The following is a 19185-nucleotide window of genomic DNA, read 5'->3' on the forward strand; positions in this document are numbered from 1 at the left end:
TCGACACTACAACTAGATAACGTGGTAATCAGCGGTTATAATCGCGAAGGATTATAACTATCGTGATTACAATCACGTGTCAAAGTTCAATTGAACTTTGACTTGACCAATTGATGGTCAAAACCGAAAGTCAAACTGTTGGCCAAACTGTTTGACTTTCTGCACTATATAAGGAAAAAGCAAGAAAAAGAATGAAAGAAGGCTCACAATATTCCTTGCTATCTTTTCTACAAAGAAGACAAGTCCCAAATGCTTGAGAGAGAGCTCCAAAGCAGATGTGAAGAGAGGAAATGAGGAATGAGCAAATGAAACAATGAAAGTGTTGGCTATTTATACTTGAGGGAAGTTCATAGGATCACAACAAGTGTTTTGTTTAGCCATTAAGGAATAAATCTCATCCATACAAGTGTTAGGAGCAGGTGCAAAGCCTTGGAGAACACTTAAACTTGCTCAACACACCAAGAATTTACCAAAACAGCCCCTGAATTTGCAAACAGATGCTGAAAACACACTTTCTGCCCAGATGAGGCGCTCGCGTAGCGCTAGGGCATAGGCCTTAGGGCTCGCGCTACGCTAGCATGTATCAGGTTCAGCAAAGTTTCAAAATTGACAGAAATGGTCCCTGCACGTGTTTAAAGCCTTTTTCGATGCGTTTAAACCCCGTTAACCTCATTTCAAGGCTCTAAAATGAAGTTAAAGCATATGGGACTCAAAACATGCTCAAAAATATCTCGGATGTCGGTTCGTTTGGTCGTACGGTCACGTTGTTCGGTTATTTACGACGAAACTCGAACGGACGCGAAAACGATCCAAATTAAGCGACGAATGGAATTTTTGCATGGCGATCACTAAAACAAAAATATTTTAGTGTGTACAAAAATTTTGGATGTCCAGATGTGTCCAGAACGTAAGATATGCGCGAAAATGCAAACTTACGCCGTTTTTGACACTTTTAGTCCCTGTAAGATCATATAAGCATGTTTTCACACACCGAACCTATCAAAGCTTATTTCTAAGCCATGTTTAGGTTATATATGGTATGTTTAACTTATGATCAAGTTCCGGACTATACGTTGCCTTACGAAACGGCAGACTTTTGCAAGTTGACGCAAATAGTCCCTGTAAGCGAATAAACTTGATTTCGGTATACCAAACCATCCAAAACTTATTTCTAAGTTATGTAAAGGTTATTTAAGGTATGTTAAGCCTATCTCACTATTCCGGAGTGTTTGTTGCATTAAACTGGTTATATTTACGCATCAGATCGTGTATAACCTTCCAGAAAGCGACTTAAAGCCCGAAATCGAACAAGAATTGATATGTGCAAATGATACACATATTTTCACAATTCCCAAGTATGAAATACAAAATTTCATTGGTTTGGCATTTGTTTGACGGTCACAGTGACACAGGTGTCACAAATAAGTTATGATTTTTTACACGTTGGATATAATTGAAACTCCTGATGAGTTTCTAAAGCAATTGGGTGCTTAAAAGGTTAATTGAAACATCTTAACGATGTAATACTTGTGCACCAAGAAATGTACATAGAAACTTGTACCAAGTGATTGTGATATCTTAATAAATAGTGTACACGCATGGTACAATTTGGATTTTGAAGATAAAAGCAAGTGTTCATGACACTTTTGCATATGATATAGATATCTATGTGTTATATGGGTAAGTTTATGTAGCAAAACTCATGAAGAGTGAATGCACATGTATATTTGGATAAGATGGGCAGAATTCACTCATGGATTGATAATGCCAGAAGCGTTGATACAAAAACCTCAAGAACGTACTATATGAAGTTGACAAAATACGTATGAGCTAAAATAGTTGGGTCGAGTTTTGTACAACTCGAGATATTCGCATAAAGAGGGATATAAGTTTGATTAAATTAGCCATATTCTATGAACATTCTACTTTTAAAAGTTCACTATAATCGCAATTTACAGTAATGATGTCTAGGCATCATCGAGAGAAATTGTCGAGCTTTTATAGGGTGAATTTTTGAATGACCTTGGCACGGTCTAATTATTACTCGAACTGCAGTTCGAGTATATATGTAATTATATTTTACTAATCCCTCAAGTACAGAAGATGATGTTTGGATATTTTAGTATGGACATAATTGAACCTTAAAGTATGTTAAAGGTTGTTAAGTCATTTTTTATAAGAAATGACTATTATCATCTCCTACCAAAGTAGGGATTCTCATTCCAAAAGTACCATGGCTAAAGTACAATTGTGCATTAATATTTCTTTCTATCTATGCATGATATATTTTTCTTATTTGAATTTATCAACATGATATAGCACATGTCCAATGAGGAGACATTTGAATGGTAAATCAGATATGTCGATACCCTAAAGGTAAGAATGATATGTGTTTATATTTTACTAACCTATGAAAACTAGTTTCGTTAGTCTCGTAGATGTAAAGAATGTAACACAACATAGTAGTGGATCTTATGGTATTTGTTTGCAAGAGGAAGCATTAGAAGTCTCATAAGAAGATTTTACAACATTACTCAATATAAAGTATTGCACTTCAATGCATCAAACAACAAATTATTCTACAAAAGTTTTGAGTAACATTCGAGGAAGATGGACACATGTTACTTAAAGGATACATATTATAATGAGGGGGAGATTTGTTCAAGTGGCACTCTTTTTCCCTTAACTAAGTTTTGTCCCATTGGGTTTTCTTAGTAAGGTTTTTAACGAGACAACATACCTGATCCAGAAGTATCAGAATAAGAAAATACGCGCTGCACTCTTTTTCCCTTAGCTGAAGTTTTGTCCCACTGGGTTTTCCTAGCAAGGTTTTTAACGAGGCAGCATCACCAAGCGTATTAAAGGTATGTGGATAGTCAAGGGTGAGTGTTATGAATGTATCATTAATATGGTGACTCTCCACATACATAACTCCTATCTCTTTAATTTCTTTTTATTAATGTATGTGCCTATATATAGAGAGAGGCATTTGTATATGGTGTATATAGATTAATGAATAAGAATTATCCATGTTCTATTCTCTACATGATTTTATAGTTTTGTTCTCATGTTTATATACTTATATATTGGTTGCTAATAGACCGTTGTTTTACAACAAATCCAATAAATAAACAAAGTAAAAAAAATAAAACAAACAAGTAATCTTTATAATTTTTTTTTAATCTTGTGTTTATAATTTTCTAATTTTTTGTCACTTCGGACGTAATTTTGATTTCATTTTTATCAAAAGAAATAAACCTAAAATGAGATAAATCTATTCTTAGGATATTTTTGTCAAGAAAACAAGTAATGTGCATATTTTAAACCTAAATGTACAAGCTACAAATGTACGAATATATGGGATATAGTTATTAAAATATTGGAAAATGGAAAAAAGGACAGTTCAAGTGAGTTCATCTTATCCGAACAGCTTACCGCTGCAACTTTTCATCTACCGGAATTTTCGTTTCCATCGACCGGAAAACCTTCATTTCATCTCATCTTCACCTACATAGATCCACCCCTGGCATATACGAGATCATTTAGGGCATTTTTTAATTAAAAAAACGGCCCGACCTTAACTAGACGAACCGCCGGCCCGACCTCCCGGATCCTGGCCTGACCTCCGTGTCGATGTTGAAACGGATTAAATGCAAGAACCGGCATGGTGATGCTTCTAGCTCCGGCCTGATTTGTAACTTTGGCCATTAGTTGTAAATCGTATTGGGTGGTAGGGGTGTGCGAAAAAACCGAATTAACCGAACCATAACCGAATTAACCGACAAAACCGAACCGAAAAAACGGAACCAAATAAAAAACCGGTGGGTTGGTTAATGGTTTTTTTGAAAACCGAAAGTAGCGGGTCGGTTATGGTTATCATTTTTTCCATACCCGCAATAACCGAACCAAACCGACATGTAATAATTTTTTGTAGGATTTAGGACATTTCACCATATTTTTAATATTTGATGTTTATTGAAGATTTTTAGTATTTATTGGTTTTTCATATCGTTTTGTGGTTTTTGTTGGATTTTTATTTGAATTTATGGAATGTATCATATCACTTTATTTCAATATTCGATAATAATTGGTATTAATATTATAGATTATATGTATTTTTTATACTATGTAATATACTAATATATACAAATATGCAATGACAATTTATTTCATGTTAAAAAAAATAAGCTATTTTTAGCTAAGCTAAATAAACGGTTAACCACCCATAACGGACCCGCTAAAACCATCAAAACCGAATAACCATAACCACCATAACCGATCGATTATGGTTATGGTTATCCATTAACCGACATCGTGGTTATGGTTATGGTTTGATCCATTTCTGAAAAACAATTAAACTTATGAGTAACAAACAGTTAAAAATAAATCAATTTATTAATGCCCTATTTATAGATACATAAGATGCCCTAATACATTGGGCTAAGCCCATACCCGTTCGACCATTAAACCACCAAACAAGCCCACTATTCTAATTGAACCCAAACAAAACAAGTAACCCAAGACAAACGTAAACCTAAACTGAATGAATGAAGGATGTGAAAAAGTTACTGTAATTACTATTACTATTACTATTATTTCGTAAATTTTCTATAAATATTTTAGATATAAATATAAGTTTCACACTTAGATTGTCAGACTAAATAAGTACATATAACTTAGGTATCCATAATACATGAAACTTGACTACAACAACAAACAGATTTGCAAAGAAAAATGAAATGCAATAATTATTGGTTATTATGCCTTGATTGTGACACAAGACAAGCATAAACCAGATGGCTTAATCTTTGAAGTCTGCCATTCTGAGCCAGTAGTTGCATTTGGGTCATACATTAATGTGTTACCTCCTCCTTGTTCTTCTTCAAGTGAGAAAAGCAATAACTTATCTTCGATAATTCCAAACCGAAACCCGACCCTCGAGCTTCCAGTAACCGGGACCCCCACCATTTTCCATGAGCCGTCTTCGGGGTTAAAAATAGCGAGTTTTCGTTGGTTTTTCCATTCTATACAAAATAGTTTTTTTCCAACTACAGCATGAGCGGTCACCATCACACAGCCGTTTTTCATTTCGCACCATGACTGCTCTATCGGGTTGTACACGTCAACAAACCTTGAGTTTCCAATGGTGAAACTTGACCGCCCGCCCATAACGTAGAGTTTACCCTCGAACCCGCATGCAAAACAACCCCAACGTGGGCGGCGAAGCGACTCGATTAAAGTCCACTTGTCGGTTTCTGGATTATACACCTCAGCACATGAGAGAGAATCTCCATCCACCCCATAACCACCAACTGCATAAACCATACCATTTACTTCTGCACATGCAAAATCATATCGAGGCACGTTCATGTTGGAAAGCTTGCTCCAGCTGCAATCACATTTGACCCGTTTGCGGTAAAGCACAACCCAAATCGAACCATTCATAAATATACGAGTCAAAATTACTAACAAGATAAATAATCGAGTAAAATGTCATTTTTGTCCTTGATGTTTGGCCAGTTTGCGACTTTCGCCCAAAGGTTTGTTTTTCCGCATCTGAATCTAAAAGGTTTGAAATCTTGTCATTGTCATCTGACTCGTTAACTCCATTTTTTCTCCGTTAAGTCTGGGGTATTACCGTCTTTTTAGACATTTTTTTATTAAACAAAACACTATAAGAAATATAGATCCACCTTTGTTAACTTTATTTCTTATAGAGTTTTTAGTTTGATAAAAAAAAAATTGTCTAAAAAGACGGTAATACCCCTAACTTAACGGAGAAAAATGGATGGAGTTAACAAGTCGGATGAAAATGGCAGGTATTCAAACTTGTTGAATCCAGATGCGAAAAAACAAACCTTTGGATGAAAGTCGCAAAAATGGTCAAACCTCAGGGACGAAAATGGCATTTTACTCTAAATAATCGAACAAACCTGTTAAGACAAGAGTCATATTGGTACACATCAGAAGAAACCGAACCAACACCAGCAACCATCGAATACCCAGCCATAACAATAAGCTTCCCATTAACAACCACAACCCCAAAGCCCGCTATCACGGGGCCTGGCATCCGAGGTAAGACTGCCTGTTTATTTCCAAAACAATCCAAGACCTCCCAGTGGGTCCCATCTCCGTTAGTATCCATACTCAAAACATAAATCCATTCTTCAACTAAACCAGAAAGTCTCCTAACTATAATAAAAGACCTCCATCTCCTTGACACAGTTCCCATTGTTGGAAAGTATGTTCTTGGGACAAGGGCAAGACAGTACTTTGCTATATCGTCGGGCAGCCCGGGCAAGATCGGGCAGTCAAAGTCATCGCCAACTGAATGTAAACAAGCATTGGTCTCTCCACTTACAGATGCAGCCATGTTAAAGTGCTAAAGGCTAGAGTTGATCAGTTTGTTCTTCTTAATTAGAAGAAATGAATGTCAAAAGAAATTGAAAATTTAAGATTTCTATTACAAAACTTCATGATACCCTTCGCTTATGGATATCTTACGGGTCCAAGAAGTTGCAGTACTGATCACTTGAGTATTAAAAGCGTACGATTTTTTGAGTCTAGTCGAATCTGGTTTAAAATCCATGCCAGTTGTCCTATTTCTGGAGTAATAACTTGTATTTGTTTCACCACTAAAAACACAAATTTCTAGAGTTTCTGACTTGCTTCTAACCTTATGCAGTGAGTGATCTACACATATTAAGTAAAACCATGAATTAAAAATCACAAAACAAAAAGAAAGAAAGAAAGAAAGATATGAACATTGCACGAGCCAAAATGGGCAATATTGGTACGAGTGGAGTCGGGTTGGGTTGGGTTGACCCAGAATACTTTTTGTCCGTTTTTCGAATAATAGCTAGTGCCACATTATTGCAAAATTATAACTCCAATGATAATCAAAACTTTTAATAAAATGACTTACAAAGTTTAAGCATCGATATTAGATCATGGCCGACTGTCAACCCGATGGTGCCACAATTTGACCCATTACCTTTCAACCTTTTTTTCTTAAGTTAACCTATTTGTGTCGTTTTCTAACAAGCTAGTTTGGCCCATTTGACTCGTTAGACCATTATCCGGGTACATATTTGATGATGACGGTTGTAATTTAGGGGTACAAACGAGCCGAGCCCGAGCTCGGCCAGGCTCGAGCTCGAGCTCGATTAACTTATGAGAGCTCGAGCTCGGCTCGTTTGTATTTTATCAAGCTCGGGCTCGGCTCGTTTATTATCTATTAATTAGTATATTAAATAAAAATAATATAAATAATAGACTTTTTAGGCTTGCGAGCTCGATAAGTAAAGCTCGGGCTCGGGCTCGTTTACTAAATAAGCTTATTTTTAGGTTCGAGGTCGGCTTGTAAACAAGTTTAAATAAGTTCGGCTCGACTCGGCTCGTTTACACTAAGGCTCGATAAGGCTCGGCTCGTTTCGAGCTTTTCCTCGAGCCGATCTCGAGTAGCTCGCGAGCTGCTCGACTCGTTTGCACCCCTTACTTGTATCGATTTTTTAACAGGGGTTATCAACTTTTTCTAGAAAAAAAGAGTATCAAATTTGAATACAAGAAAATTTTTTGTTTGACCACAAGAGTCAAAGTATAGATAGAAGATGAAATGGAAGAATAAGAAATAGATTATACCAGTCAAGGCCATAGAAATTGGCTTAACCCCCCTCTAACTTCCATTTTATCTAGATGTGCACAACCACCTACAATGAAACAAAAAAAGTTGGTTAATTGGTGCTATTTGTAGGATGTTATCAATATTCAATACCATAAGGTAAGTAATTATGCCAATAATTATCATATTCCTTCGTTAATTATTATTATGTGACATGATTAATCAATGAAACTAGTCTTAATTAATCCCTAAATAAAGTGCAAAATTTCACACATGATTCTTGTTATTTGCTACAAGCTCTATAACAATAATACTAAACTTATAAAAGTCTAAAACGTTAAGACTATCAAACACAAGCCACCTACCTTACCAAACACCCAATAATGAATGAATAATTAAATAAAAAAGGGGGATACTACTATATATATCACTCCTTCTAGGCCTGAGTAACATTTCAAAACGGTAAATCTACAGCAACCCTAACTTAGGCCTTTTTTCCTCATACTAGAAATACTTATCTTCATCAAATGAAAAATATAAACAAGTTTAACCATAACTTAGGTGAATGATTATCAAGCATTTATCTTCTAAAAAAGGACATATATTTGACTTAGGGGTGTGAAAAAATCGAATTGACCGATAAAACCGAACCAAATAAAAAACCAGTGGGAGTTTCTCTAAAAACCGAAAGTAGCGGGTCCCCGAACCGATCCAACGTGTAATAAAATCTTTAACGCCCCTCGATTATGTATCGCCTACATGGCGTGATAAGCGGCTTTATACCACCACCCTCCACCCGGTTATAAGCCAAAACCTACCCAAACACCCCTAATTTGACTAATGGATCTTAATTATCAGTCATTTGACAACAAAAGTAAAAACAAATTCCTACCTTCAATAAATATAATATTTACTGCATATAGAAGCCCAAAACCAAACAATTAGGATTCTTATTGACAAAAAAGAAAAGAAAAGAAAAACTAAGATCACATTCGTGTCCAGCTATTCAAAAGGAAATGCATCCACAAATAAGCACACATCCAACTAACAGATCTTTTGCAGATATATAAGAAAATAAATCAAGAATTAGAACTGATTCAATGGCAAAAAGAAATCACAACCAATGGTAAAAAAAAAAAAAAAAAAAAAAAAAAAAACTAAAAACCAAAGCATGTATTTCTTTTCTAAAAAAAAAAAAAGAAATTGTTACCTGAACAAGAGGAGAATTTGAGGGGATTGTGTGTTTGTTGTGATAGGTGTGAATAATAAGATGTTATGGGTATGAATATATAATAATATTTTGAGAGAATCAGACCCACGTCAGTAGTGTCGGGTTTGAAGATTGAGACGAGATTTGGGTAAGACAGTGACTCGAATTTTGTGCCGCTTTTAATAATATGCCCAATCAACATATGGGAACAACGTGGTGCTGCTTTATCATCCATCTAAACCTAAGGGTGAGAGGGGCACTCCCCTCTTACGGGAGTGCCCTCTTTTACGCACACCTAATTAGGTTATGTCATGTCAACTCCTCTCTTAAATTTTCCTTACACCCTAATTTGATGGTGGCACTCCTCTCTTAGGGAACTTGCTTTTTTTTATAATTATGCATGTTTATAAAAAAATATTAATAAAAATTAAATAAAATTTAACAAAAGACATTTGAAAGTAGAAAATAAAAATAAAAATTAAATTCAAACTAGAAAATTAATATTACATTCAAACTAGAAAATAAAAATTACATTCAAACTAGAAAATAAAAATTTTAGAAATTGCACGGCCACCCGTACTTGTTAGCGATGTCGCGCTTTCGGGCGAGGATGAACGGCAACATTTCCGGCGGGGCATCGTCGTGCGGCTTGAGGAATGTTTTCTTATCTCGATCGTACGCGTAGTTTCTCATTGTCTCGCGTTGTTCCGTTATGAGCTCGCGAGCCTCCGACTCTTTTTTCTTCCTCAAATCAATCGCCTCCAATTCCATTGTGTAGGATCGTTTACTGACCCGAACGAGTCGTTCAGAGGTTGTCTCTTGCGTTTCAGATGCGGAATAATAAGAAATGCAAGTAGATATAGCTTGTTCTTCCTCCTAACTGCTTGTTTTATTGATTTGAAACGTTTTACAGAACAATCGTCACACCGGCAGAGCTTCGGCGTGGAATTTCACACACACGTTATGAGGACCGCCCTAAAGACCCCTATATATAGTGGTTTGGGTCCGCTCATATGTCACATGTTCATATGAGCGGTCCAGACACATCCACATAAGCGGTCCATACATGCCAAATAAGCGACCCAACATCCCTATGTCCCTATGAGCGGTCCTAGCAAATAACACCTATACAGACTCCTGTTTTCTTGTATTACGTGCCCTATGCTATACAATACGATGTAAGACCTGATCCTAGACACCTAGACGGAATCAACAGACGTAGTGTACCAACAGACTCCCCCTCAGATGTTGATGGAGTCGACTATCAAGCACCGTCTTCGTGTCTTCACATCTTCAATCTTGATCAGTCTCTGGGCTTTCTCTTTCTCTCTATCTTCAGACTCCCTCTCTCGATTCACTGGTATTCTTTTGTTCTTCAGTAACATCTTCAGGATCGTTGTCTGATCTTCACAGGCTTTTAGAATCAATCAACCTGACTCTAACAGAGATCTTCTGAATTGATTTCCAGGATTGAAACTAGGCTCTCCTTCAACAGAAATCTTTAGAAATCGAAACCTGGTTACCTGCACAATCTTAACTCAGAAATAAATTTTCTAATTTCATCACATATCAAATACCTGTGCACCAACACATGACTCTCTATCAATCAATTTATGATGAACCACTTGAAGAAGATAGATTAATGAAAACAATTAGATTTACACAAACACTCCCCCTCAAAGTTTGCTCATCATGTTTAGCATTCGGAATTTTGAAAATCAGTTCTCCAACATCAGTTGTTGAAAATCTTTTTGACTTTTTCAAAATTTATGCTAACACAAAAAAAAATCTTTTTGGATTTTCTGAGAGACATTATCTGACATCACTTGAAGACAAAAACATATAGAAATGTAATATTAACAATCAATATTTTTGTGAGTTCGTGCAAGAGGATCATATCAGTTTTTGAGACCTATCACCAACACCGTTAAGCTTGAATTCATTTTAAGTTTTAAACAATTTACCTAGATTGTCAGTATGTTTGTCCTTTTAAATTCTCAACACAAAGTTCAATCGATTCGAGATACGATATTAATGTTTTAGAAACTTAAACTTAATTGTGTATCACTCCACTTGAATATACTCCCATATCCAGATCCCAAATATTCAGTCTTACAGGTGAGTATACCACAGCTGATATCTGTAAAGGGGTTAGGTGCGAAACCGTGAGAGCTCAGGTCAGAACTTCCGTTCAGCAGAGAGATGACGGCTCGACTTTTGGTGGGTCCCCTTTAGAGGATCTTTTGCATTTTGACAGCAGCGACTATCAATTTTATTGTTTCATCAGCATGCTGAGGGCGAAGCTTATGTTTCAAAGCTTTAGCAGAAAGTATTATCCGGGGACTAGGTCAGAACTTCCATTCAGCAGAAGTCCCGGGATAATACCCCAGATATCACTGAGTATAAAGACCTAGTATCTTAGAATATGGGACCTTTCAAACAAGATTTCAGGGGTTACCCATATATTCAAGAATAGTTACCCACGAATCAAGCAAGTTTGAATTAGGTTTATATCTCGTTTCAATTTACTAAATGTGCGAAAATCTACTGACACATCCGCAGTAAGATTGTTTAACACTTTTTAGACTTTTCAATTCTTTAGCGTGTCGTGATAGTCCACTGATGTACTATCATTTCCTCTTTTTCGCTACAAAACTCATTTTTGAATTTTATCATGTTTTTGGCTTTTTCAAATGTTTTTGGATTTTCAAATGTTTTTGGATTTTCTGAAATTTCCCTACTCCCCCTAAAATGCAAACACATTTTAAAGAAAATTTGAAAACTTCTAGACTCTTGACCCACTAGAAACATAAAAAGTAAAAACAAACTGTACAGAAACTTGACAACTGACACTGAATCACATCAAATCGCCATTCACTCAGCATAAACAATCAGAACTCCCCCTATCACAAACCATTTTCTCATTTAGATTTCAAAACACTTAAGTTTGTTTTAATCAAAATGATTTTTCCGGAAAATGAATTTGTGTTGATAAAAACCACTTGTAGGTTTATCTTTTAAACACGAGGATGTGGTTCATCATTTTGTCTATCTTTTGTCATGAATAGTAAATCAAGTACAATTTAATGTCCCTGATTTACCATTTTCAGTTCAGAATCACTGTACCACTTGTAAAAATACAAACATCTCAAAATATAACCACAAATACCACTTGTAAGATCAAGATTACCACTTGTAGGAATGTTACGTCTACATCACCATTTTACCAATCAGGATGCCGATTCCTGCTTCTCACCTGCCAACCTGGAAGCTCCGGCGTAGTCCTTTCACATGTAAATACATCCAAACATTAATCACAATCATTCAAACAAACACTTCAAAAACTAGAATGATGCCGATTCCTGATCCACGATATAAACTTGGGATCTCCGGCATAGTCCTTCGACTATCATGGAAAACAGACTTCCATCCAAGTCTTCTCAGACTTGATGGCTTTCAGTTCTTGAGTTGTAGGGTTGTATGTTGCCTTTTTAGTAGCATAAAAATCTTTAACCCCTTTAGCTCTCCCACTCAACATCTTCCCAAATATCTTCTTAACATTCCCGTTGAATGTTTTCTCGACATCAAATTCATTCTTTTCTTTGTAAAACTGATTCGAAATCTCAATTTTTCCTACTTTCTTCTTTACTTCCTCAAACTTCAATGATGGAAACTCCTCATCATTTACTGAAATCTTCTTTTCAACCTGTGGCTCCTCTGGCTTTGTGGAACCAGATTCATCGCCGACATTCACTTCATCTTTCTTTGCAACCCACACCTGGTTGTCCTTTCCTTTCTTCTCATACCTATTTTTTGAACACTCACCAACCTCGAATTTTGAATTCTCAAACATTTTAGATCTATTAGTTGGTGTGTCAACATCAACAACTTTCTCTTTCAACTTCTGAGAAACTTTCTGTTTTGATTGAACACTTTTTGAGCAATTCCATGCAATGTGACCAGCTTCATTGCATCTATAACAGGTTCTAGTCTCTCTTAGATAACATATATCAGCTCCATTCTTCTTTCTCTCAGCAAGAAACTCTTTATTAGACTGTCTCCAGAATGGTTTCTGCTGTTCCTCCTCAGCACTTCCTCCTGACACAAATTCAGATTTTGTTTTAGAATTTTTCATATTTTTATCATTTTCTGGTGGAATAAAACCAAGACCTTTCTTTTTGTAGCTACGATTCTGATTAGGTTTCTTTGGAAAACCAGGACCAGAATTGTAACCTTTTTTCTTGTTTAAACGTTGCTGAACTCTAGAAGTATATCTTTTAGATTTTTCAAAACTTTTCAAAACTTCTAATTCTGGAATATTCACCTCTGTAAGTTTGAAAGTTTTGTTTATTAGTTCCGTTTTAATACTCATTATTGGGAACTCCTTATTGTAATATAATTTATCCGAACCATTCAAAGTATACACAACTTCGAATGTTTCATCATTCAAATCTGCCTTTGACAATAAAAATTCTTTACTATAAGACCGTTTTTCCGACGAATTTTGACTGTTGACAGACGACTTTGACTTTCCAGACCCAGATTTCAACTCAGACTCCTCATCAGTATCCAACACTTGATCGATCACCTTTTTGATTAGAACAGACTCATGATCAGTATTGGACGAGGTATACGTGATATCTATGTTATCTGGTAAACTGTCAGTTGTGTCGGTTTTAAGCTTTATATTGACTGCTTTTTTCCAATTGCTCCTCATTTGGTCTCCTAGGTGAATAACCATCCCAAATTGGAGGTGGACATTTGTTGTAACTAACAGTTGATTTCTTACCACAGTCTTTATTGTCTTTTAGCTTCTCATCTTTGAAAGCTTCCATACTTGCAACAGTTGGGTAAATACGATCAATTAGATAGTCAGAACTAGAATAACTTTGCAATAAACGTCTAATTCTCTCATTCTCTATTTTCTCTGTCTCCAACTCTTGCTTCCACTTAGCACTTTCTTCGATATAGAAATTTATAGCTTTTTGCTTTGACATTAAAGTTGCATTCATCATTGTCAGCGCCTGTTCTCTTTCTGAGTTTGTTGTTTAGAGACCAGTTACTGTTTTGTTTAACACGTTGTACGATTCCTTCACATAATTGAGGTTGAACAGTAACTGCTCCTTCTTCTTCTCGTACTCAGCTATGATGTCGTCTTTGGCTGCACAATTCTTGCAAGCTTCCAAGCACTTTTCACATGGCTTGATGACTTCAACAATCTTCTCAACTTCAGTTGTTTTAACAACTTCAACCACTTTCTCTACTTCAATCACCTTTTCTTCTTCTTTCACATCCTCAGTAATCTTCTCAGCAACATTCTCAGCGTTTTGAATATCACCTTCAGATTCAGTCTGTAAATCTTTAGCAGCTCGTTTCTCTTTCAGTTTCTCCATTCTTTCTGCAAAATAAAAATGAAAACTTTCAGGAGAAAGATGAGTTTTTGCAATATTTATGTGTTTTTCTTCCTCATCATCACTGCTGCTGTGATCTGGTGATTGATCAAATTTTACAGACTTATCAGAATCATCATCTGATACATCAGAAACATTCGGTGTTTTATCAAATACAACTGCTTTTTCTTGAACATTTTCATTTTGTACACTTTTATCAGAATTTTGTACTTCTTCATCTGAACCCTGTAAACCTTCATTTGAACTTTCTGACACTTCCTCAGAATGTTCTGAAAGGTTATCAGTACTGTCTGAGCATTCATCAGATGACACAGACTTTTCATCTTCACTTTTCACAGTCTCTCCGATAGATCTCATCCAAGTAGCGAACAAATATGGCTCCCGGACGATCTTGGCAATGAAGGCTTTGAACTCTCCCTTCTCATCCACAAACATATCCCAACTGAAACCTTCTGGTAGTTTCTCATCATCTTGATCGATAATGCGTGCTGCTGTGGCTTCAGATGATATGTAATCACTCCAACTGAAATCTACCAAACATGCTCTCTTGGGATCTTCAATCTTTCTCCCATGAGCTGTCTGAGGTTCCTGGGATTGACCGACTTGCTGATAGATAGCTTTGCGATAGTAATCATCTTTCCCGAATGGATTTTGTGCTCTGCTAGCTTCTCTTCCCTTGCACTCCCGCTTGAAATGGCCTTTCTCCCTGCATCGAAAACAAGTAACTTTAGATTTATCAAAACCTAAAGTAGATACATGAGCATCAAGAAAGTCATTTCTCCCGGTAATGGTTTTGAATTTCTCAGCCCGACGAAGAACACTTGCAAGACACCATTTGATATCCATTAGTTCCATTTCCTCAGCGTCTATTTGATCGTAATCCTCTTTGGTGAGCATAGGATTTCCGATCCGACCAGCAACAAGACCTTCATAGGATAACAGAACTGAACCCAGAAGTGCCATGTGGTCTTTCGCAGTGTCTTCAGAGAAACTTTGGCCTTCTGGAAGGTTAAGAGCTATGTTGCACTGAATTACATATCCGTTTCCGGTTTTTATATTCTGAGACTGAAAACTCGTGTTAGTCTCTTTCGGATTCACACTTGGAAACGATAAAAACCCGCTGCTACTCTTGTTCGAACTTTGATCAGCTTTCTCAGATGAATCACCAGCACTGAAAGCGGTTTGAATTTTCGGACTTCTTTCAGACTCAGTGGCTGGAATATTACCCCTGTAATACATCTTCACATCCTGTTGACCACTTGGACTATTCATCCTAGCGATCTTTTGCTGCTCAAGATCCCGACTTTCTATTTTCTCAATGAACTGTGAAATAGTCAGCCCGTCATACACACCAGTATTCTTTAAAATCATCAAATACGTTCCCCACTCTTTCTGAGGTAACGCGTCAGCCAATTTATCTACCCATTCCTCACGACCTTTTTCAACTCCCAACATCGACAATGATCCACTAGGTGACAATATCTTTCAATTAGCTTTTTAGTATCCTCTCCTGGCAAACTGCTAAACAGATCGAATTCTTTCTTTAACAGTGCTTTCTTGCTCTTGATCATGTTTTCACTTCCCTCGAATTTAACCTTAAGAGCATCCCATATTGACTTAGCAGTTTTGTCGTGCTGTAACAAGATGAATATGTCTTCCTTTATCGCCTGCTGCAACAAACTGATCATCATTTTCTCGGCTCTATACATTGCTCTTTCTTGATCGGTAAATTCAGATATCTCTTTAACAACTTGCAAATCTGTTCGAGGCAATGTGTACTTTTTCAATATGCATTCCCACGATCTGAGATGATTTGCCTGGACCCAGTTTTCAAACCGATCCTTCCACCCATAATACTCCTCAATGCTCATCAATCTAGGAGGCTTTTGAGTCGTTCCCGTCTCATTTTCCAAATTCATTGCTTGAGCAATTGCAGCTGGGGTAGTCGATGTAGCAAACGCGTTGTAAAACTCGGAATCCATACTGTCTTAACACGTTTTTTTAATGAAGATGACAGAACAGCGAACCAGAAATGTCCTTTGGAGCGGTCCAAACTTAAAAATCGTTCGAGCGGACCAAAGTTGTTCGAATGAGCGATCCAGAGAAATAAATGTCTTAAGAGCGGTCCAAGATGATCCAAATGAGCGGTCCAAGATGTCTTTGGAGCGATCCAGAAATGTACACTCGAGTGGTCCAGAAACTGTCTTACGAGCGGTCCAACTGCAAATTTGGAGCGAACCAGAACAAAAATTGTACGAATAAGCGGTCCAAAACGTGATCTAAGAACGGTTCACGATGATGTCACTTCGAGCGATCCACATATCGAACATATTTTGATCTGTTTTTAAGCTGTATTTCGGCCTGAATCTTTCAAGGGTTTGTCTAAGTATGATTATACACAGTCTGTGAGTTTTTGAACGAAATTCAATCGTGAAATCTCCCGGAAATGAGAAAATAAGGTGTAGAAGTGAGAAGAAACAATGAAAAACAGCTACAATCTGCAGAAAACCTCCTCCCAAGCTCTGATACCACTTGTAGGATCGTTTACTGACCCGAACGAGTCGTTCAGAGGTTGTCTCTTGCGTTTCAGATGCGGAATAATAAGAAATGCAAGTAGATATAGCTTATTCTTCCTCCTAACTGCTTGTTTTATTGATTTGAAACGTTTTACAGAACAATCGTCACACCGGCAGAGCTTCGGCGTGGAATTTCACACACACGTTATGAGGACCGCCCTAAAGACCCCTATATATAGTGGTTTGGGTCCGCTCATATGTCACATGTTCATATGAGCGGTCCAGACACATCCACATAAGCGGTCCATACATGCCAAATAAGCGACCCAACATCCCTATGTCCCTATGAGCGGTCCTAGCAAATAACACCTATACAGACTCCTGTTTTCTTGTATTACGTGCCCTATGCTATACAATACGATGTAAGACCTGATCCTAGACACCTAGACGGAATCAACAGATGTAGTGTACCAACACATCGCGTGCTTCGCTTCTTTCATGGCGGTGTACTCTTTGAATTGTGCCGCCAACTCGGCCGAGCCCTCGGACGATGTCGCTTGACGCTTGTCTCGCCGTTGTTCTTTGTGGCGAGGGGTCTTCGTTCATATCGGGTATGGAAGGGTCCACGTCAACGGGCTTTCTTTTTTGTGCCGAACCTTCCCCTTCCTCACCCAACAATGGGACTTGGGCCCATTTTTCGTGTTTTCGAACGACCTCCCACGCCTCGACATGTTGAAAACCGTTCGGATATTTATCTTTAAATTCCTTTAAAGCGACTTTCATCACGCTGAGATCGTTACACCCGCTTCCTCGTGTGCGATTGATGTGCATTAGGTGTAATATATTTTTGATGTATAATTTAAGCCCTTTTTACACTTTTAGCCAAGTTTTAAATTTATAAAACACGATATTTACTAACACTAAACACACATATGGGCAAGTGCACCCATTGTGGACGTAGTATAGTGTTGGTAAGATACCGAGGTCGTCCAAGGACACAAGAGCTTTTAGTACCGGTTTATCCTCAACGTCTAATCAAATCAAAATGTTAGAAAAGATTTTTAAACTAAGAGAAATAAAAACTAACTAAATGCTGAAAAATAAAATAAAAATAAAAACAGATAGACAAGATGAATCACTTAGATCCGACTCGTGTATTAGTATAACCTTTAATTATTTTCGCACTTTTGCACTTGTTTAAGAGATTATCTTAGTTATTGTAGTAGGCCCCTCTTTTGAAGGCGACGTTACCCTCAACCCAGTAGTTTGAGTCAGCAAGGATACAATCCTAAAGGGTTGGATTATTGGAAGATAATGAATTAAGTTATTAATGCAAATTATGGTAGGCCCCGCTTTTGGCGGTGACGTTACCCTCGACTAAGTAGTCTGAGTCAGCAGGGATACAGTCCTAAATAGTCGGGTTATAGTATTAATAGTAGTTAACTTATGAGGGGGTCAAAGAGTTTGGATCCCCGCCATCCAATACCTATGGGCATTGAAGGAGATCCTACTAAATTTGACCCAGGTCCCTTGCAGGACCTCTAAACGCTGAACAAGGGCAAGACCCTTACCAAACCGTTCCCTTAACCCCCGACCAGGTAGCCAACATACCTCCATATAGACCGTGGAGATATGAATGGTGAAAATCTTTTATTTTATATAGACAGTAAAAAAATGCCAAGACACCACGGACAAACGATAAGGAAAGATCACCTTCAACATAAGCAACTAGTTATTAAAGTCATTAATACAAAACCAAATAAAAAGTGCAAAAGATTGAAAATAAAAAGTATTAAACTAAACACTTGTCTTCACCAAGTGATGTAAGAGACTTAGGCAAACATGGCCTTGATTGTCAAGAACTCTTACGATCAATCTTGGATCCCGAGACGACTCACACACTCTATGATGGACAATGGATGATGGTGGTGGATGATGGTGTTATGGTGGTGGTGGGTGGTGGATGAAGTGTGAGAGAGGTGGTGTGCCAAGGGATGAGTTGCAATGAAACCAAGCACTCCTATTTATAGGCTGAACAGAAGGCTGGGCACGGCCCCGTGCCTGTCTGACACTCTTTCTCTTCATTAATTGTAATTCGCAGTTACAATTAATGCGCCTGCTGTACTTTCGCCACGCCCCCGTGTTCACTGGACACGGCCCCGTGGTGGGCAATAGAAGCTTCTATAGGTTTGTCTTTTCTGCTGCTTCTTGGGCACGGCCCCGTGCTGGCTGAGCACGAGGCGTGTTCAGTCTTTTGCCTTCTCTATTTTGCTTGGGAGGACGGGCAATCCACTTATGTTCCTTTTCTTGTATTTATGTTAGATTTAGCTGTCTTTTTGCTTCTTTTGTGAATTTGAGCTCATTTAATCCTGAAAATACAAAAGGAAGACAAAAACACTCTTTTTCCAACATTAGTACTTAAAAAGG

At 37.4% G+C, this 19185-nt stretch overlaps 1 protein-coding gene across 1 annotated transcript; it reads right to left on the bottom strand.

Moving 5' to 3' along the window:
• Positions 1–4592: 4592 nt before the first annotated feature.
• LOC110895120 (F-box/kelch-repeat protein At1g67480) lies at positions 4593–8982 on the bottom strand. The gene is made up of 4 exons (XM_022142403.2): positions 8832–8982; positions 7642–7709; positions 5934–6693; positions 4593–5389 (listed from the first exon to the last, which is right to left on the bottom strand). The coding sequence occupies exons 3-4, from the start codon at positions 6371–6373 to the stop codon at positions 4759–4761; spliced, it is 1071 nt and encodes a 356-aa protein (XP_021998095.1). The 5' UTR covers positions 6374–6693; positions 7642–7709; positions 8832–8982; the 3' UTR covers positions 4593–4758.
• Between the last annotated feature and the right edge of the window lie 10203 nt (positions 8983–19185).

The sequence above is a fragment of the Helianthus annuus genome, chromosome 12 (genome assembly GCF_002127325.2).
Source record: "Helianthus annuus cultivar XRQ/B chromosome 12, HanXRQr2.0-SUNRISE, whole genome shotgun sequence".
Taxonomy (NCBI): Eukaryota; Viridiplantae; Streptophyta; class Magnoliopsida; order Asterales; family Asteraceae; genus Helianthus; species Helianthus annuus.